This window comes from Spinacia oleracea, chromosome 6, assembly GCF_020520425.1.
Source record: "Spinacia oleracea cultivar Varoflay chromosome 6, BTI_SOV_V1, whole genome shotgun sequence".
In the NCBI taxonomy this organism is placed as follows: domain Eukaryota; kingdom Viridiplantae; phylum Streptophyta; class Magnoliopsida; order Caryophyllales; family Amaranthaceae; genus Spinacia; species Spinacia oleracea.
Window position 1 is genome coordinate 11,200,179 of NC_079492.1, and position 22,926 is coordinate 11,223,104.

At 35.9% G+C, this 22,926-nt stretch overlaps 1 protein-coding gene across 1 annotated transcript; it reads left to right on the plus strand.

Moving 5' to 3' along the window:
• The first annotated feature begins 11,908 nt into the window (after positions 1-11,908).
• LOC110798037 (cysteine-rich receptor-like protein kinase 10) lies at positions 11,909-21,655 on the plus strand. Its single transcript, XM_022003165.2, has 8 exons — positions 11,909-12,374; positions 13,206-13,598; positions 18,747-18,884; positions 19,009-19,127; positions 19,745-19,955; positions 20,067-20,304; positions 20,389-20,539; positions 21,089-21,655. The coding sequence occupies exons 1-8, from the start codon at positions 11,978-11,980 to the stop codon at positions 21,401-21,403; spliced, it is 1,962 nt and encodes a 653-aa protein (XP_021858857.2). The 5' UTR covers positions 11,909-11,977; the 3' UTR covers positions 21,404-21,655.
• The last annotated feature ends 1,271 nt before the right edge of the window (positions 21,656-22,926 follow it).

A 22,926-nucleotide genomic window follows, 5' to 3' on the forward strand; every position in this document is an offset into this window, starting at 1 on the left:
TATTTAATTATAAACAATAATTAAAACATACATTGAAGCATGCAAAGTCTAAACATTTATCATGAATAATAACTTGAAATTAAAGCAACCATGCAATTCAAACAAGTTATTAGCATTTTATTCGATTTTATTGTTCCGGCAGGTGTGAATAAAATGATTCCAAGATCCTAAAATCATTGAAGAACTAAGCACAGTTTGTCGACTTAATCCTAGAACATCTTAGGTAAGCAAAAGCCTTTTGCTAATAGTCTAGAAACTATTCTTGGTTGATAGGTACGTCTAAGAACTTATTAGGTAAACCTATCGAATTTGCCACGACATAAAAGGACTCCTTACTTATATCGTTGAGTTTCACCAAAACTAACATGTACTCACAATTATTTGTGTACCTTGCCCCTTTAGGACCAATAAGTAACACCTCGCTGAGCGAAAACTATTACTAGATTGATGTAAAGGATATCCAAGCAAGTGTATATTTTGGCATGGCACCTTTTAACTCAATTTTTAAGTTTGGAACTTAAGGCTCTTACTATGTTGGTTAGATTTTAAGTGAACTAAAATCCTTAATCATGCAACATAATCAAGCTTTTGATCTCATGCATTTTAAGACATATTTAAAAGCAATAAATAACTTAAAACATGCATAAGATATTTGTGATCTAGTATGGCCCGACTTCATCTTGAAGCTTTGACTTCAAAGTCCGTCTTGAAAATCTCCGTGGGAGGCACCATTTTCTTCAAATAGGATAAGCTATAACTAATTACAACTATTTGATGGTTCGCAGACCATATTTGAATTGAAAAATAACTTTGGTACTTTAGACCAATTACATTCAAATTAATGGTACGCAGACCATATTTTCTATCCTATTTGGGCCATACTAGTCACTTCATAACCTGCAAAATAGTACATATACAATATATACCATTCACCCATTCATTATCATGAATGGCCCACATAGCTGGTTAGTAAAACACATTATGCATCACGTAAACATTTGCAGCAATTAATCAAGGGCACCAATAATCTACCAATTATTCAGTCCTTATTAATTCTAATCAAGTTGTTTTAACCTTAAGGATTTGTAGACCTAATCAAGAGTTTATGACTAAAAAACGCTCCCACTTAAACCAATAAATTCATATGCTTTACCAATTTTAAACATAAAAATGTATTTCTAGTCCAACCGGAAACATACAAATTTAATTAAAATTTAAAGCTCATATCAATTTATAATTGAATCCAAAAATTTAATTTAATTTCAGTCGTATTTAAATTAATTCATGATTTTAATTTTAGTAAAATAATTAGAATAAATAACATTTATTATAATTATAATATTCAAAATTAAAATCCAAGAAAATAATTCAAATTATTAATTTTAAAATTAATTAAAATTACGTGAACTGAAATTTTCAAATTAAACATTCAAAACGATCTAATCGTAACGCAAACACCCTACGCGTTGCACGCCCATGGACCGTACGCACACAGCCATTGCTGGCCATGTGCGCGCAGCCCATGCGCTCGTCGCATAGCTGCTGCTTCCCTATCGCAAGCCTCCGCACACATCGTGCTCGCTGCGCGCGCCAGCGCTCATCGCACGCGAGCTATCGCTCGCAGTGCGCGCGCGCGACATCGCTCGCTGGGCGCGCGACATCGCTCGCTAGGCGCGCGAGCCATCGCTCGCTGGGCGCGCGACATCGCTCGCTGGGCGCGCGACATCGCTCGCTGTGCGCGCGAGCCATCGCTCGCTGGCGCGAGCCATCGCTCGCTGGGCGCGCGACATCGCGCGCTGTGCGTGCGAGTGATGCTGGGCGCAGCGCTCGTGGCACGCGAGCTTGCGCTCGCTGCGCGCGAGGCTGCGCGCTCTTGTGCAAGGCAGCGCGCGCTGTGGCGCAGCTCGCTTGCTGCCCACACGCGACTGCCTTGGCTCGCCCTTCGCCCATGCCCATTCGTTCATTGCTCGTGGCACGCGACACAAGGCAGGGCTGCTGCCTTGTGCTCGTGCACTACGCCCTTGCTCATTGCATTCGTGCCGCACGGGCGACGAGCTCCCTTGCTCGTCGTCGCATGCCCGCATTATACAACACCCCTTAAGGGTAACACGAAGCGTCCATTGCTTCGTGCGTGCAAGTTATATGAACGAATCGCATAAAAATTTAAAATTTATATTTAAAATTAATGACAAATTAATAAATATTATTAATTTCATAATTTTAGGGCGAAAAAATCGAAAATTTATTATCCAATTGATTTCCGATTGTTATGGATTCAAGTCTAGGTCATAAAAATTTAAAATTTATCGTAAATTTACAATTTTTATGGTGGTTTTTAATCATAGGTTTCTAATTAAATTACAATTAATTATGAAAATTAAATTAATTCTAAATTATTCTAATTTTCAACAAATTAATCATAATTACAACTTAGATTGCATAATTAACAAGACTAGGCATTCAAACTTGTTAAACATATGCAGTAGGTCAATCAAAAATTCAAGATTTATCAACAAGAATCGCAAATATTTAATTTAACATCTTAAATTTACGAAATTTTGCATTCGAAAAACTAAAACCTTCGAAAAGTCATAGTTAGGCTTCGAATTTGAGAATTCTGGGTTCGGCAGAAAAAAACTATTTTTGTCAAAATTTTAGAATGCCTTTTACATGCGGAATTGACACAAAAATCACTCAATTCGGATGAGTAACGAAGAAACTGCCGAAAAACTGCGTACGTATAATTAAATAAACGCAATTTGCAATTAATTAACAATTACGAAAAATTAATCACCCCTTTTAATTCTTGCAAATTTGTAATATTTAACCATGTTCATGCAATTTAGATTAAGAAAATAATAAGGGGCTCGTGATACCACTGTTAGGTTATGATACATATGACATTACATAGATCATGCGGAAACAACCATTAACCCAGGACAACATATTATTTACACATAATCATATAGCATAATTTAGATGCATACTCTTTGTTGCGTGCCCTCCCTAGCTGCGCCCGAACCGAACAAGAACAAGTCTTTAGGACTCCAAGTGTCGTCCCTCCGTAGATAGTCCACAGCACGTCCGGATCCGCCTTAAGATTGACCAACTAGAATCGCCCTTAAGGTACTAGAAAATTTCGGCACTTTATGAGCAAGATGTGTGTTTTAATTTTCTCTCAAAAAACTCACTTTTGAATACTTTGAAACTTGTGTATAAATTATGACCCCTAGGCCTTTATTTATAGAGTTATGGAAAAGGAATCGTAATCCTAGTAGGATACGAATTAATTGAAATTAGAATCCTACATGAATTCTATTTAATTAATTTATCCAATTAGGAATAGAAATTTAATCATACACTGACTCTTGTAGATTCAGGAATCACGCATGAGCACAAACTCACACACACACGGCAGCCACAAGGGCTGCCCATGCGCGTGCGAGCAGCAGCCCACGCAGCACGGCCCACGCATCCGTGGCCCTTGGCGCGCGCTGGGCCTGCCTTGCGGTAGGCCTGGGCGCTGCCTTGGCTGGGCTTGTGGCGCGCATGCTTGCTGGGCGATGGCCCCGGCTTCGTGCTGGGCCTTCGTCCGGCAAGCCTCGTCCGATGCTAATTCGTACGATACGCTTCCGATTAAATTTCCAGTTCCGGAATTTATTTCCGATACGAACAATATTTAATATTTCCGATTCCGGAATTAATTTCCGTTTCGAACAAATATTTAATATTTCCGTTTCCGGAATTATTTTCCGATTCCGGTAATATTTCCGATTCTGACAATATTTCCGTTTCCGGCAATATTTCCGATTCTGGTAATATTTCCATTTCCAATAATATTTTCCGATACGTACCATGTTTCCGTTTCCGGCAACATCTACGACTTGGATAATATTCATATTTCCGATACGATCCATATTTCCGTTTCCGGCAATATCATCGTTTCCGGAGTATTCATTTCTTGCCTGTGACGATCTTAGCTCCCACTGAAACCAAGATCCGTCGGTTCCGAATATTCATAGATGGAGTATTTAATGCCATTAAATACTTGATCCGTTTACGTACTATTTGTGTGACCCTACGGGTTCAGTCAAGAGTAAGCTGTGGATTAATATCATTAATTCCACTTGAACTGAAGCGGCCTCTAGCTAGGCATTCAGCTCACTTGATCTCACTGAATTATTAACTTGTTAATTAATACTGAACCGCATTTATTAGACTTAACATAGAATGCATACTTGGACCAAGGGCATTATTTCCTTCAGAAGTTGCCAGTATTAGTTCCATACTGCCCGTGGCCACTACCGGCGGAATCCAAAAATTCCCGATAAGAGCGAATGTGATATCGCACTGAAATAGGGGAAACATCTAAAACAGGCTCAGTAGCCGGAATAGGGCGCTCATGAGACCGCATTTCCCTTATCATTCGAGCCCTCAGTTGATGTAGGGCAAAACAACGCTCTCTCTCAGCCTGACTCAAACCCTCGTCATATATCTCACGAATGGAAGTCCGTCTTAAATTAGATTGAGAGGACGACCTCTCCTGGGCCCAACTACAGTTACTCTCTCGAGGAACACTCCAACCAGAAAACCCAGAAGGTTGAGAAGAAGGATTGTCCCCACCCAAAGTTTTGGTCATTTTGAAGGCGGCGGGTAGTAAAAAGTTTAACACAACAAAAAAGCAAAAAAAAAAAAAACTAAGAAAACAAAGAGGAGCAGAAAAGAAGGGGGGTACCTACGAGTTTTCTGGAGTTTGAAATACAATGAAGCACGTGAAAGAGAAATACAGGAAAAACCTGCAAAAAACACAAAAACGAAGAAAAAATCAACCACAAAGACAAAAGAGGGGAAGGAAAACCCGAAATTCAGTAACAAAAGGAAAGGAGGCTAGTAATCAGAAGTGGATGGATCGAAGATTCTGAGTGCATTAGTTATGGCCCTGTTCTGTTCACCTTATTTCCACTTATTGCAGAAAAAATAAGTTTAAATAAGTTCAGATAAGTTCAGAAAAAATAAGTGAAAAACAGGTGAATAGAACGCACCATATAAACGTTGGTCCATAGTTGCAGTTTTTCTTTAGTTGTGATGTGTTTTAAAAAAATGTTATAATTACTAATGACTTAACAAAGTTGTTTGTTCAAACCATTCATTAGATGGGTACATATTAAACTCTTTTTAAAAAGTAAAAGTTGAAGGGAGTATTATTGCAAATCTATATCCGTTAAGGACTTAAGGTTAAGATACATTAGGGAAAAAATATCATACAAACTAACTAGCTCTGAGCTATCACATGCATCCAATCGTGCGACAAGCTAAACTACAATGATTCCCAAAACAATTCGGAATGTTGCAAATATCCTCGTAGATATGATATTGAGGCGAGTAACCGATTTCTTTGCTATATATCAATTGCCTTGACCATACTTAATAGTGTGAAATATAGGATTTTTTTGGTAGTTACTATCTTAAAAATACACCACTTTTGTATTTACAACCTTATGAAAATTTTATTTTAAATTACTACTTTAAAGTTTCATTTTTTTTTGTATTCACTACCATTTTACAGTTTTTCATTTTAAAATTGAGATATCTCTTTCATTTCTTAATTATTTTAAGTGATTCAAAACCCATTATTTTCATTTACGTGTAAGGATTCCATAGGGATCTTTATTTTAACATTTTGTAAAAGGTAAAATAAATTAAATATTATTTGTAAAATATTAAAATACTTATGAATTATGAAACGAATTTTTTTGAAATGACGTTCTCAATGAAATTCCTACAGAAAAAGGAAAATAATGAACTTTGAATCACATTAAACGATTAAGAAATGAAATAGATATCTTAGTTTTAAAATGAGAAAACTATAAAGTGGTAGTAAATAAAAAAAATTGAAAGTTTAAGCGTATAATTTAAAATAAAAAATCGACAACTTTTGTGTAAGACCGTCTTACTGGAAAGATCACTTTGATTGTTTAACTAATTTGTTTCATTGCTTAACTAATTAGTTTAGGTGATTAACTAATTGGTTTAAGTGATTAACTAATTAGTTTCAGTGATTAACTAATTAGTTTCAGTGATTAACTAATTGGTTCCAGTGCTTAACTAATTGATTTTATTGCTTAACTTATATGACACCAATCCGGTGTTTTGTATAAGACCGCCTTATATAAAAGTTTGTAATAAAAATTTCATACTAGTAAAATAGTAAATACAAAAATGGTATATTTTAAAGATGATAAATACTAAAGTTTCCTAAAATATACTTTACATTAAACATATTTATATAAAATGTCACGCAACATGTGCACAACAATGTCGTAACTAAGTACAAGCCGAGCGGATATATGAATCATATTATAAATGAAGGACTTTTTAGGCTTGAATGTTGATTTGTATGACAATTTGATGTTTGAATAATGAGAAGAAATAATTAAAGAAATTAAAACACACACAAAGATTTAAGGTGGTTCACTCTTCAATGAGCTACATCCACCATGGGGGAGGGTTTGGAGCTTGTATTACTCTTCAATGGAGAAAGGATTACAAAGAGGAATTCTCAAATGTGAAGAAGAGAGAATTCTATGTATGCTTAGATCTAGGGTTTCAACCTCACTTGTGTTTCTCTCTCTTCACATTTGAGAATTCCTCTTTGTAATCCTTTCTCCATTGAAGAGTAATACAAGCTCTAAACCCTCCCCCATGGTGGATGTAGCTCATTGAAGAGTGAACCACCTTAAATCTTTGTGTGTGTTTTAATTTCTTTAATTATTTCTTCTCATTATTCAAACATCAAATTGTCATACAAATCAACATTCAAGCCTAAAAGGTCCTTCATTTATAACAATTGGTATCAGAGCTAAGGTTGTGTTTGGGTTGTTTGTTTGATCTCTTGGGAGTATTGAATACTCATGTCGACAATGAAGTTGGATATTGAGAAGTTTGATAGGTCAATTAACTTTGGCCTTTGGCAATTGAAAATGAAAGCTATTTTGATACAAAATGGTGTGCACAAGGCTCTTGAAGGGAAGGATAAGAAACCCACTACCATTACGGAAGAGAAGTGGGAGGAGATTGATTTGAAGGCTTTGTCGGCTATACAACTTTGCCTCTCGAATGAAGTATTGAGGGAAGTTGCGAAGGAGGAAACCGCCAATGATCTATGGTCGAAGTTGGAGGCTCTTTATATGGCTAAAAGTGTCACCAATTGTCTACTACTCAAGAGTAGACTCTATGATCTTCGGCTTGAGGAAGGTAATTCTCTTAAGTCTCATTTAGATGAGTTCTTTTCGATTGTTATGGATCTTCAAAATATTGATGTTGTTTTAGATGATGAGGATCTTGCAATTTACTTGTTATGTTCATTACCACCATCCTATAAACATTTTCTTGAAACTATCTTGTATGGTAGAGATGATTTGAGTATTGATGATGTTAGAGATGCTTTGACCCAAAGGGACTTAATTGATAATCAATTAATTTCTAAATCATCAAATAACTCCAATGATGGCTTGTTTGTGAGGGGTAGAAATCATGAAAAGACTTCTACTAGTAGTGGTGGTAATGGGGGAAAGAATAGGGGTTGGTCCAAGTCAAAGAAACCGAATCCTAACCGTAACAAGTCTTGCAATTATTGTCACATTAAAGTCCACATTAAGTCGGAATGTTGAAAGTGGCAAAAGAAACAGTTGGGAGGTGATGGTAAGTCCGGAAAGGGCAAAGAACCTCATGCTACCGCCGAGGCTAGCTATGTAGATACCGATAGTGATAGTGGTGCATTGGTTTCTACTCATGGAAGAATCAAGGGTAAGGATGAATGGATTTTAGATTCGGGTTGCTCGTTTCATATGACCCTCAACAAGGATCTCTTTAGCTCCTATGAGGAGTATAATGGAGGTAATGTCACCATGGGAAACAATGCAACATGCAAGGTGATTGGAATTGGGACGGTAGCCATCAAAATGTTTGACGGTATTGTGAGAACCTTAACTAAAGTTCGTCATGTTCCGGAGCTAAAGAAGAATTTGATCTCTCTTGGCACTCTTGACACTAACGGTTGTAAGTGCATAGCGGAAGGTGGAGTAATGAAGGTTGTGAAAGGTGCTCTTGTGTTGATGAAGGGTGCAAAAGTGGGTAGCTTGTACTCATTGCAAGGATCCACCATGGTAGGCTCGGCAAATGTTTCCACGGGTACTATGAGTGATAGTGAAACCAAGTTATGGCATTTGAGACGTGGCCATATGGGGGAGCATGGTATGTTGGAGATTAGCAAGCAAGGTTGTTTTGGAAGCTTGAAGCTTGGAAGCCTTGGCTTTTGTGAGCATTGTGTGTTTGGTAAACACAAGAGGGTTAGCTTCAAACCCGCCGTACACAACACCAAAGGGATACTTGAATACATCCATTCGGATTTGTGGGGTCCCTCTAGAGTTCCTTCGATTGGTGGTTGTAATTATTTGCTCACTATAATTGATGACTTCTCTAGGAAGGTTTGGGTGTTCTTTATAAAGCATAAAGATGATGTCTTTGATGTGTTCCATGATTGGAAGACCATGATTGAAAAGAAGACCGAGAAAAAGATCAAAACCTTGAGGACCAATAATGGTCTAGAGTTTGTAGAGAAGAAATTCTTGAAGTATTGTCTCAAGCATGGCATTGTGCGGCATCGAACTTGTGCGGGTAGACCTCAACAAAATGGGGTTGCGGAGCGAATGAATAGAACTCTCTTAGAGAGGGCTAGATGTATGCTTTCACAAGAAAATTTGGGGAAATCTCTTTGGGCGGAAGCCGTTTCAACGGCTTGTTACTTGGTGAATCGCTCTCCTCACTCGGCTCTTGACTTCAAGTCACCTCTTGAGGTATGGTACGGAAAACCCGTTGATTATTCTAGTTTGAGAGTATTTGGTTGTCCGGCTTATATTCACGTTAGTGATGGTAAACTTGAACCTAGAGCTAAAAAATGTATTTTTGTTGGCTATGGTTTAGGATTTAAAGGTTATAGAGTATGGTGTAACCAATCTAGAAGAGTCATAACTTCTAGAGATATTGTTTTTGAAGAAAATTGTATGATCACTCCGGGAAAGGAGCTTTCTATTTGCAATGATGTAGGTTCACACCATGATACCGAGGAGGAGGTGGAGCTAGATGAGCATTCACATGATGATGGTCCCTCATCAAGGAGACCTCGTGAAGCAACACCACAATCTCAAAAGAAATCCATTGCCGAAGAAAGAGCAAAGAGACCAATCAAGCCTCCAAGTAGATACATTGAGGAGTGTGATTATGTCCAATATGCTCTCTCCGTTGCAAGTCAAGTGGAGACCGATAATGATGATCCTTGTTCATTCAAGGAAGCAATGTCTCTAAATGATGCCGGCAAGTGGTTGATGGCCATGGAGCAAGAAATGGAGTCCTTGCACAAGAACAATACTTGGAGCTTATGCATTGCACCGAAAGGAAAAAGAATTGTTGGGTGCAAGTGGGTGTACAAGAAGAAGGAAGGTACACCGGAATCGGGTGGTCCCGTCTACAAGGCAAGAGTTGTTGCAAGAGGTTTCACACAAATTGAAGGTGATTAGCTGATGAAGAAGTATTTTCTCCGGTTGTGAAACACTCATCCATAAGGGTGTTGCTTGCCTTGGTAACTATGGAAGACTTGGAGCTACACTAACTTGATGTGAAGACCGCATTCCTCCATGGGGATTTGGAGGAGGAGATCTACATGAAGCAACCGGAAGGTTTTGAGGAGAAAGGGAAGGAAAATCATGTGTGTCATCTTTTAAAGTCCTTGTATGGCTTGAAGCAATCTCCAAGGCAATGGTATAAACGATTTGATTCGTTCATGTTGGCACATAATTTCACAAGGAGCTATTATGATAGTTGTGTCTATTACAAAGAACTTGTGAGTGGTTCCTTCATCTACTTGCTCTTATATGTAGATGATATGTTGGTGGCTTGCAAGAATATGATTGAGATTCACAACTTGAAAAAGTTGTTGGCAAGTGAGTTTGATATGAAAGATCTTGGTGAAGCCAAGAAGATTCTTGGTATGGAGATTATTCGTGATAGGAATGCGGGTGTTTTGTATCTTAGTCAAAAGAGATACATTGAGAAGGTGCTTGAGCGCTTCTCCATGGTGCATGCAAAACCCGTTTCCACTCCATTGAGTTCTCACTTTAAGCTCTCAAAGGAGCTTAGTCCTCAACCCAAGGAAGAAGAAAAGTCCATGGCTCACATTCCATACACTAGTGCGGTTGGAAGTGTGATGTATGTCATGGTGTGTTCAAGACCGGATATAGCTCATGCGGTGAGTGTGGTTAGTCGGTATATGTCAAGACCGGGAAAGGTCCATTGGGAAGCCGTGAAGTGGTTGTTGAGGTACTTGAAGGGTACCTCAAACGTTTGCCTTGAGTTTGGTAGAAATGCAAACGGACTTGAAGGCTTTTGTGATTCGGATTATGGAGGTGATTTGGATGACCGGAAATCTACTTCCGGCTATGTCTTTACTTTGGGTGGTACGGCAGTGAGTTGGCAATCAACGCTACAAGATGTTGTAGCTCTTTCAACTACGGAGGTCGAGTTTATGTCCATTACCGAAGCATTCAAAGAAGCAAAGTGGCTCAAGGGTCTTGTGGGAGAGTTTAGTCCATGTTCAAGCTTGGTGTCCGTGTTTTGTGATAGTCAAAGTGCCATACATTTGGCTAAGAATCAAAACACATTCTACAAGAGAACCAAGCACATTGATATCAAGTACAACTTTGTTCGAGATGTGATAGCTAAGAAAGAATTGCTCTTGAAGAAGATTGGTACCGAGGAGAATCCCGCCGACATGTTGACAAAGCCTTTGCCAACAACTAAGTTCACTTTGTGTGTGGACTTAGTTGGTCTCTCTCCATGGTCGATGTAAGCCCATAAGGGCTTGTTGGGAGTGTGTTTGGAGTATAGTTTGGTATTACATTATGAGGAAGTGTGGAGATTCAAGTCAAGGTGGAGAATTGTTATGTGTGCCTCGAATCTTCCTTGAAGGATGTTAAGGTGTTATAGTGGAAGGTCTGACTTCAAATGGACATATCTCATGATCTACTAATTAGATTGAGTTGATTCAAGTTGGAGGTGAAAGCTTGGCTCAATAGCTTTCCAAAGCCTGGTTTAAGCTCATTTTGGATGAAATATGAGGGAGTTATGACCATTTTACGAGAAGCTGTCATGCAGCAAGGGAAGTTCGGCCGAACCTGTTGGAGGTTCGGCCGAACCTGCTGGAAGTTCGGCCGAAATCTTAGGTGGTTCGGCCGAACCTGAAGACAGTAGCTTTGATTTTGGAGGTTCGCCCGAAATTTGGGTAAGTTCGGCCGAACCTGACCTTGGTTCGGCCGAACCCTTTAAAGGTTCGACCGAACTCTGCGGGTAAACTGTTTTCTCCTCCGCAAGGATCAATCGACGTGGCCTTTTCTTGTCCCTTAGATTGGTTTGATGTCTAACACTATAAATACCAAATGTAATGAGATTTTCAGAATTAAGAGAGAGAAACACAAGTGAGGTTGAAACCCTAGATCTAAGCATACATAGAATTCTCTCTTCTTCACATTTGAGAATTCCTTTTTGTAATCCTTTCTCCATTGAAGAGTAATACAAGCTCCAAACCCTCCCTCATGGTGGATGTAGCTCATTGAAGAGTGAACCACCTTAAATCTTTGTGTGTGTTTTAATTTCTTTAATTATTTCTTCTCATTATTCAAACATCAAATTGTCATACAAATCAACATTCAAGCCTAAAAGGTCCTTCATTTATAACGAATCATAGTCCCACATAATATTAGGAGATAAGTTTCCTCGTATTTAGTTTCTTGCTTTCATACTACGTATATCATGAGCACATAATACATGGACACCTTTCCAACATCTTTTTGTTTTTAGCGGAAGAACACCTCTTCTACTTATTGGCCATTTGAATAGCTAAAATTTCATCCCAATCCTAGAAAGAATGACACTAGCAATAATCTCCTCAATCTCACTTCTATACATAATACTAATTCCCAAATCAATTTCCCTTCCAACCTATTTGTACAACTCCTGCCCAAACAACACCTTCGCCCCTACCACCAAATACAAAACCAACCTCAACACACTCCTCCACTCCCTCTCCACCAACGTCTCCACCAACCCCACCGGTTTCTATGCCACATCCGCCGGAAACGGCACCCGCGATGCCATCTACGGCCTCTACCTCTGCCGCGGTGATCAAAACACAACCTCGTGCACCGACTGCGTTAAAACCGCCACCACCACCGACTTACCACAAACATATTGCACCAACTCAATAGTGGCAACAATATGGTACGACGAGTGTATGGTGCGTTACTCCAACGAGTCCGTTTTAGGTAAACTTCTATTTTTTGAAAAGTAAACTGTATATTACTTCAAGAAATCAATACAACCTATATACTTTGTTACGGAGTACTCCCTCCGTATTTATTTAAGGGATACACTTGTCTTTTCCGGTCGTATTTACTTAAGAGATACACTTGCTATTTTTAGTAACTTATCAACCCCACCATCTAATTAAATAATACATCTAATTTACCCACCCTAACTCCCACCAACAAAATGACATGGACCCCACTTATTTACTTATTAAAATATCTATACAATCTCACTTACTTTATTATTTTATTTCATTCAATTATTCTTCTTAATACCCGTGCCAGGCCAAGTGTATCTTTTAAATAAATATGGAGGGAGTATTAGAGAACAAATCTTTTAAAGAGGACCTTTCTCTAATACTACCTCCATTTCAAACTTATCTTTATATTTTTTATTTTATTTCATTTTATAATGTTATTTACACTTTGGTTTATTCTATTTTTGAACATGAAAATTTATTATCTTACCCTCTTAACCCACAATATTTACAATTTCTCACTAAATTATTTTCTCATACTTTATTCACTTTTTTCTTACACTCACCCACCTTTTTCTTACACGCACCCACCTTTTTACATATTTTTCTTACTTTATCCATATTTTATTATATTCAATCAACTTTATTTTTTATCTTAATATTTGTATAAATAGTAACCGTAAAAATATGTATGAAACGGAGGTAGTAATAAGTTACGAAACTAGGCGAACAGGCCATAATACAACAATTCTAAATCCCATAACAAACAACCAAGACTAATTACAAATTTTCCATCCATGTTCTGTTTTAGGTAAACTTGCGAATACTCCTAAGGTGAGCATGATGAACACCCAAAGGGTAAACGGAAACCAAACCCGGTTCGCCGAAATGATGCGGAAAACCGTGAACGATATGGCGGTTCAGACCGCTAATAACCGGTCCGGGGTGAAATTCACCTCGAGAACGGTGAATTTCACGAGATCAATCACGTTGTACGCGTTGGAACAGTGTACGCCGGACTTGACTGCTAATGACTGTAATCGATGCTTGATGGGTGCGATTGGGCAGCTCTCGGTTATGCAAGGTGCAAGGGTTTTGCAACCTAGTTGTAACATTCGGTATGAGATTTACCCGTTTTATAACGGTGCGGTTAATTATACGTTGTCTCCGGCTTCTAACTTGGTTTTGCCCTCCATCAATACTGGTGAGTTAATCTATCTAGCTATCTTATCTATCTCATCGTTTATGTTCAAGATTCGCCACTGATAATACTCCGCTCATATCATTAACTTAAAAAAAAAAGTGGATTTTCTTGGACGAAATAAAATTTTCCTTAGTATAAGTAAAATTTTGCTTGGATTTATAACTTTCCTTTATTTGTTTCTTTAAAGTTTTTATTCTTGAGCTTATAACGTAAAGGGCTTATTTTCTAGGAATCATTAATTATATACTACCTCCGTTTCAAAAAGATATTTACACTTATTATGCGCAAGAATTCCGATACAATGTATGACAGTTAATATATCGAATTTTGTATGATAAAAAATTATAAAAAATTGATATTTATAAAATACATTTTGAGACGAATCTAACAAGATATCTTATGATAATTTTTAATAGATATAATAATGAGAAATTATGATTAAAGTTTTGATTTTTAGACATATTTTTTATAGCATAAAGAAATTTATGAAACAAAGGTAGTACATTATAATTGATAAACTTTCTTTTAGATTTTTTTTCTTCATCTTAAAACGCAGAGTGTTTATTGTCTATAATTTGTTGGTTAATAATTTAAGTGAGAATTTTCAACTTTAAATCTCCATTATTAGATGATTGACTCACGTACTAATTATATCATACATAGTATATATCACATTATATGTCTAGAGTGAGATAATCGATTTCCCATCAAGCGGTTGTGATAACCTCGAATGAGTTGTCTAATAATTTTGGGTTTTGTTCAAGTTGTGGGGCCGGGGTTGGTTAGACTTGCTATTAATGTTGCATTGAGTTGTTGGCAAATGATATGTTATCCTCCTAAATAATACTTCCTCCATTTTTTTAATTGCACCATCTGGTATTTCACGCTTGCCAATGCACTATTTTAACCACTAATATCTCTCATTATACATTTTAAAAAATTATAAAAAATTGATAATTTGAAAGTATATTTCGAGACGAATCTAACAAGATTCCACATGAATATATATTTCCTTACATATAAATCACAAAAAATAACTATATAAGAATATGAGAATAGTGCTAAAACCAAGATGGTGCAATTATTAAAAAATGGAGGAAGTAATTGAGGGCAAATAATATAATATAGATATTTTAATTCTTGCTTCTTTTGTTTAATTGATACAATTTGACATTTGACACGATTAGTATAAACTACTTTAACTATGAATTGTGTGATTTATACTTAGAAATGAAAAAAAGTCATGTTGAGTCTTGTTAGATCATTTAATTGTATTGATTTATAATGTGAAATTTTTATAATTTTTATCCATTGATAATTAAAGATATGAATGACTGAATTGCATTGCATTGAATTGGCCAATGTAATAAAAAAAAAGTGTCAACTAAAAAATAGCGGATGAAGTATTATTTTAGTATAATTACGTTTTAATGACGGATTATTTTTTTTAAAAAAGTAATTATTTGTGAAAAACAAGACTTTTTTTTTCAAAAGGTAAGAGTTAGAGCACAAATTCTTATATAAAAGTGGTGTACAATAAAAAATTTACGTCGCGATGTAACAATCAATTATCGATATTTTAGTGATAAAAATTTTCCATGTAATAAAAATTATCCCATCAAAATCACTAATAATGTATAAAGTTAATTATGTATGGAGTAACTCTTTAAAAGTTTTATACATTAAAAAAATTTACAACATAAAAGTTACTTAAAATATGTTAAAGTTATTCCATGTATAATAAATTTGTTGGACACTTATTACATGCAAAACCTTTTGAGAGTCGGAACTCGCATCAAAGAAATAAGGTAAAATTCCTAATAATGGAGCCATATCTTTTTTTTTACACATAGCACACCCGGTTCACCGGAGCTTAACTCCGACTACATTCGGATCTGACCCGTGTCGCACACCTTGTTATGATGGGTCCATGGCCGGCTATTGGGCTGTGCATCCAGCCCAACAGCACAGGGCCTCCAATTTATTTGGGGCCCCAAAATCGAACTAGAACTGCATTTACATATTAATAATTTTCAGCGTGAGACATATGCATAAATGTATTACAGCTCAGTTGGTTGTTTTTCCCGACTTCGTAACGTTGATGATTAATGCATTTTATGGTGGATGTATTTGGTAAATGTATAATTTCTTAGATAATCGAAAGTATAGTTTGACTTTATAAAGTAGTACGGAGTATGTTTAATGAAGTTTAAAAATTTGTGAAAGGTGGCATTATTTATGTACGAAGTAGTATATATACAGCACAGGGCCTCCAAATTGTCTAAGACGGTCCTGGATGAGTGAGTCTCCCAACAAGAGTTTCTGCATACGGCGAGGCTCGAACCCCATACCTCCCTTAAGCGACATCAAATTGCTTACCACTTGAGCCAACTCTATATTGGTAATAATGAAGCCATATCTTGCGTAATATAGATGGGCTTATTTTGCTTAAAACGTAGTAAGAGGCGCATCCGCGCATGTGATCATTTAATTAAACGTACTACGTGGTGAATATGAGGTCGTCATCGATGACTTATGTTATGAAGGTTGCATGCACAACATTAAAAGTTTCAAGATTTTTCAAATACGTAAAAGTCAAGTCAAGATAAAACGTTGACTAGATGACACCTCCCTGTTCTCACAAGACCATAACAGAGCCCCACTTCGTTGATCCCAAGTCAAAACCAAACATTATAAACCAACAAGTATCTTTCCGTTTCTTTTTAACTTTTTACGTAGTACTATAAAATATAAAGTGGTCCTTGGTCAGAGCCCTTAAAGTTGGCAGGCCCAATCCTGACATTTTAAGGGCCCAGGGCGAGATGATAAATTGGGGCCCTTTATTTTCATATTTTTTAAAGAACACGACAATGTACACGTAGCACATAAGATACATATAATTATCAATGTTGTGTTTTATTCCCGTCCAACAAGAAAATATAAGATAAAATGTCCTTTATAAGTTTCATCGAAATCAAGATGTAAAATATTTTTAAAGAAGTGGGTAAAAAAGAGTCCCAGTGAGACAAACAACACCAAAGTGAAAAATTACGAGAAAAACAAATTCACCATATCAAAAATTTGAAGAGTTGATTCAGCCAAATACAATAAACTGGGAAGGTTTTAGAAAGCGTAGAGTAAAAAGAAAAAACAAGAGATAAATTGATACGGAAAGGTATCGAACCCGGAACATCTTCTACTTCATTAGAAGCTTCAACCAACTACGCTACCAACTATTTCTATATATGTATGCAACATATAATATTTAACTTGTATCTTAAACTACAATTTCGGGTCCCTTCCCACCCGGGGGCCCTGGGCGGTCGCCCCTCAAAACAACCCTCAGGGCCGGGCCTGAAAGTTGGTAGCTGGTACAGAGTAGGTTAGTGCATTCTAGAAGTTCTGGTGCACAGTTAGCATAATAAAATTTGTGAAATATAGGTATATAGCTAAAAGGAATTGAGGAAGTACAAATACATATAGATATGTATGGGAAAATACATATCAGAATAAAAGATAAAATAAGAAAAAGGACAAAAAAAAATTAAATGGTACTTTTCTAAACACAAATGGTACTTTTTTTTACAGAATGGTACTTTTTTTACATGAATGATACTTCCTTTTTTTTATCTTTTAGCTATTTGTCTTTTAGTTGATATGTGTGTTTCCACACATATCAGATATGCGAAAAAACGAACCCAAAAGGAATTACCATACGTTAAAAGAATAAGAATATTTTGTATTTTTAATAAAAAGTGGAAACATATATCAACAATTTTTTATTTTTTAGATGCACCATGATCATTATGTACCAACGTTTATAGGTTACGAATTAAATTAAACTCCTTTTTGGTCATATCAGATCATATCAAACCATGATTTATGCGGAATTTGTGCATATGTATTTAATACATAAAATATTCATTTTGTGTCTTTTCGTTTATTATCGGATTAGTCTTAATTTTGAGGGGACTCTGCCTTTATGGTTCTCCCTTGTTTGTTGTTAATGTCTTATGGTTATTTTGTTTTCCTAAATTCTTATATTACTGTCCTCACCATCAACTGATGGTGAGATTAGTTCACACTTGCGAATTTAGGTATATTACTTTTATAGTTTAGACATGTTATTTTTTTTTTAATTTTAGAGAAGGTACTTTTTTTAGTTTAGGTATGTTACTTATATAGTTTATACATGTTACTTTTTTTATACGGAGTAGTTTTAGGGGAGATACCTTCTTAGTTTAGGTATGTTACTTCTATAGTTTAGACATGTTATTTTTTTTTTTATAATTTTAGACGAAGTACTTTTTTTAGTTTAGGTATGTTACTTCTGTAGTTTATACATGTTACTTTTTATATACGGAGTAGTTTTAGAGAGATACCTTCTTAGTTTAGGTATGTTACTTCTATAGTTTAGACATGTTACTTTTTTTTTTAATAATTTTATAGGAGGTATTATTTTTAGTTTAGGTATGTTACTTCTATAGTTTAGACATGTTATATTTTTTTTTAATTTTAGAGAAGGTACTTTTTTTAGTTTAGGTATGTTACTTATATAGTTTATACATGTTACTTTTTTTATACGGAGTAGTTTTAGGGGAGATACCTTCTTAGTTTAGTTATGTTACTTCTATAGTTTAGACATGTTACTTTTTTTTTATATAATTTTAGAGGAGGTACCTTTTTAGTTTAGGTATGTTACTTCTATAGTTTAGATCTGTTACTTTTTTTTTTATAGTTTTAGAGGAGGTACGCTATTGGTTTCGCGCTCGTCACACCATCAAGTTGATGGTGTGACTGGTCTCACAGGAGACGCGCTGTTTTGTTTTTGCCTTGGTTTTGGGAATTGAAGGCCGCCTTTCTTAGAAGGTAAGTCCCCCCTTGAGATCGTGTATTTGTGTATTTTTCTTGTTCTTTAATTAATGGGATTCTATGCAATATAATTTTCGATCTCTTACCTATCAGAACTAAAAATTCTCATCTTTTGGTACATACTACGTAGTTTGATTTCAACATGATATAATGCATTGATCATTCTGAGTGTACTAGCTTGACGTTTATCATATCATAACAGAAGAAGTCTACCTCTGCTTGTTATTGCAACAAGATCATCCCTTTCTTTTAATTATCGACTATAAAATATTGCAGGAAAGAAGAAATTATCAGCCAAGGTGGTCATTGCCATTGTTGCTTCAGTAGTTGTGACATTATCGGCAATGCTTGGGATGTGCGTATTTTTCATCAAGAAGAGATCTAAGAAGCATCATTCTTTACCCATTGGACATAGTAAGAATATGATAATACAAGCTAGTCTCATATGTTTATTTAGTTATTCATCATCCTTCACTTCTTCAACGTCCCTCATCTCCCAATACTTAATTTACGAGTATGATTTTCCTTGGTGATGCAGGCGAAGATTTTACAAGTGTTGAATCCTTGCAATACGATTTGGGTACACTTCAATGTGCAACAAACAATTTTTCAGATGAAAATAAATTAGGTGAAGGTGGTTTCGGAGGAGTCTACATGGTAGGCTCTGTTCTCATCACCTTAATCTTATTGCTTATTAAATCATAGCAGAGAATTCAGATTAGATTATACCAAACCGGATCAGACTAGAGAAAACAAAAATTGAAAATGATAAAGGTCGCAACATGCGACCTTTAAGCCGTGTCACAATGATGACATGACATGCTTATATGTCATGATTTAAATTCGAATCTAAAACATTTAACTTATATACCCTACATGTTTAAAATAAAGGTAGAAAAATCTTAATATTCTAATTTGTATCTTTTTTTAAATCGATTACCTTATTTACATATTTTCATAGTAAAATTTTTGCATTGATAGTAAAAATATTATTATGACTCATAGCCTACGTGGCGCCTATATGTACCCGTTAAACTCCGACACGTAAAATTGCGACAACTAAATATTGTCGCAACTTGCGACATTTACTCATATAAAACAATTAGACCAGATCAGATTAGAAACTAGATGAATCAGACGAGACCAGGTGAAGAGAACAAGGGTTGTAGTCAATATTTTTCGAGCCAAACCCATCCATTACACATAATTTATCCTTAACATACTCGATCTCTAACTGTATTTACACTTATTTTAAACGTTTTATCGTATCTTAGGGAGTATTGTCAAACGGGCAAGAAATAGCTGTGAAGAGGTTGTCTAAAAGCTCAGGTCAAGGTGTACAAGAATTCAAGAACGAGGTATTGTTAGTGGCAAAGCTTCAACATCGAAATTTGGTGAGGCTATTAGGATTTTGCATAGCAGGAGATGAAAAGTTGCTTGTTTATGAATACGTCCCCAACAAAAGCCTAGACCATTTCCTCTTTGGTACACTACTTTCTAGCTCTGTTCTGATTATTGTTGGAATTTGGAAAGAAGATTAAGTGATAAGTTCGACTATTTTTTTTGGTTTAATTTGTGGTGATTTGCAATTTGCAGATCCAGAAAAGAAAGGACAATTGGATTGGGAAAGACGGTACAAAATCATAGGAGGGGTTGCTCGAGGGATGCTTTATCTCCACCAAGATTCTCGGCTTAGAATCATACATCGCGACCTGAAAGTAAGTAATGTGTTGTTGGACATTGATATGAACCCCAAAGTTGCAGATTTTGGGATGGCAAGGATATTTGGTGTGGATCAAACCCAAGGAAATACAAGTAGAGTTGTTGGAACCTAGTAAGTATTACTTAAATTTTTCTAACATTCCTAATAAAGATACACTTACTAGTATCATGTATTCATAAAAATGTTGTTTTGCAGTGGTTATATGTCTCCGGAGTATGCAATGCACGGACAATTCTCTGTTAAGTCTGATGTCTATAGCTTTGGCGTGCTAGTTTTAGAGACTATTAGTGGCAAGAGGAACAGTAGTTTCTACCAGTCAGGCTACGCCGAGGATCTTCTAAGCTTCGTAAGTGCATTTTTGATATTTTTCTTCTTAGCATCGGCGGAGCTAACCTATTACGTTAAACTAAAACAGACATTAGGAATGACACGTGTCACTCCCTGGTGAAAATTTTCCCGCCAAAACTTTTTTTTATTTTTTATTAATTTATTTGTTTTAATAACTTTTTATGGAAAATATTCAGTATATTTGGCTAAAATTTAAGTTAATCTTTTGTACTCCATACTAAAGTACTTTATTTTTGAACAATTCTCTGTTACTCAAATGTTTTATTTAAAAATTATCAATTTATAATTTTATAGTTTTTGTGTGTGGGACCTAATCTAGTGCTTACTAAGTGAGTAACTTGACCAAAAATAAGGTGAATAAATTTAGTTAATTTTGCATTAATTCTAATATAAAAAATACTTAATTTAGTTAATTTTTCATTAATTTATTAATAGTGACCTCACTTAGTATAATTTATGAATATGTAACTGTAATTCTTAGCCACCCAGGCCAAAAACAAGGGAAATTGTTAAATGGGTATAAAAGAATGAGTTGTTGATTATGTAGGCATGGAAGAAATGGAGAGATGGGATACCATTAGAGTTTGTGGATGAAACCGTAAGAGACTCGTGCTCACTTAACGAAGTCATGAGATGCATGCACCTCGGCTTGTTATGTGTTCAAGAGTCTATTGATGACAGACCTACAATGGCAACGGCGGTGCTCATGTTGGAAAGTCACTCAGTCACTCTTCCAATGCCAGATCAACCAGCTTTCTTTATCAAAAGTTATGTAAAAGGCGATAACACGGATCAATCAACGAGCAAGTCTATGCCGTGGTCAATGAATGATATATCTGTGACTGAAGTTGAAGCTCGATAGACCATGGCTACACAGAGAAATCTGCTAGTATGAACAAATTGTTGCCACTATTGGTCTTAAGGCGATCTATCTAGCATAAGTTTTTGCTAATAATACTGCTGTTTATACTTATTTTACTACGTTTACGTATATCAAATTGCGTAACAATCAAGTTCTATCAGTTAAGTAGGACCTTTAATACTTTTTCTTTCATAAGTAAGACTTATTAAAAACTCTCATCAAAGGTTAAACAAACTAAGTGATAAATTAGGTTGTGAATTGTTTTCCTTACGTTTGTATTTCTCATGGTGTGTATTATATACAACCTAATCACAAGCCCTAAAGCCCAATACATAGATAGGCCTTGGCTAATAAGTAGATACATTAATTATCTAAATACATGATGAGCCCATTATACAAGATAGGCCTCAATACCCCCCTCAAGTTGGAGCATGCAGGTCAGAAATGCCCAACTTGCCAAGAAGATGTAACAATTGTCGCTTGCTAAGAGCTTTTGTGAATATATCTGCCAGTTATTCGTGAGTCGAGACATAGTTAGTAGTAATGACCCCCTCTTGAATTAGATGGATTTAGAACTCCTAATATATTGTATTATATATGATGGGCAAATAAATGAGAACAAACAGACTTTGATCAATATTTGTCAATCTTACATTCTAAAAAAAAAATCAGTTACCTGAATTCAGTTCTATCGATGAGCAATTTGCCAAATGTAGTGGAAACTTTAAGATCCTAAAAGAGTTCAGATTTTCTTACATACCACGACCGACTTCATTTACAAGTCTAATACTCTAATTGTTTTGACAAAAAACATTACATGATTTACATTTTGTAAGTGGCAATTCTGATCAAAAGGTCATGTTCGGGTTTGATTTTGGGTCGATTTCGGGTTGTGCTAAAAGTATTAGAAATAATATTAAACTTTATATTACTACAAAATATTATAAATGGGTCAAATCGGGTAAAACTCCGCTCAACCGAGTTCGAATTTATCTCAAGTTCGAGTCCGTTTATCAAGTCAGACAAGGGACCACCAAACGCTAAATTTGTAAAGCACTACTTAATCCATGCCAAAAACAAATCACTATTTACTTTTGGTTGGTTATAAAAATTTCAACACCACTCCAAACACGAAAATGCAGCAATAAACATGCACCATATAGTAAGAAGTACTAATATGCGGAAGTTTCAAAGAATTTATATTCGATGAACCGAAAACGAACGACACATCTAAAACGACCGCCGGACCCAAAAGACCCACTACATACAGCATTATTTTTCTTCGTCGATGCATATTTTAGTCATTTTTTTTCTCAAGCCAAATACTTCGTAAATAGACTTTTACATTGTTATCACTTATCAGTTTGTCACACCAACATCTTTTCCCTCTCTGTTATACTAGCATGACTCCGGTAATATTGTCCATATTATCGATACTCTTGGCCCGTAATTTTGAAAATTTTGTCTCAACATAACATGTTGTGAAACAAGTGAGTGTAGCGTGGACCACACCCATTTAGGCA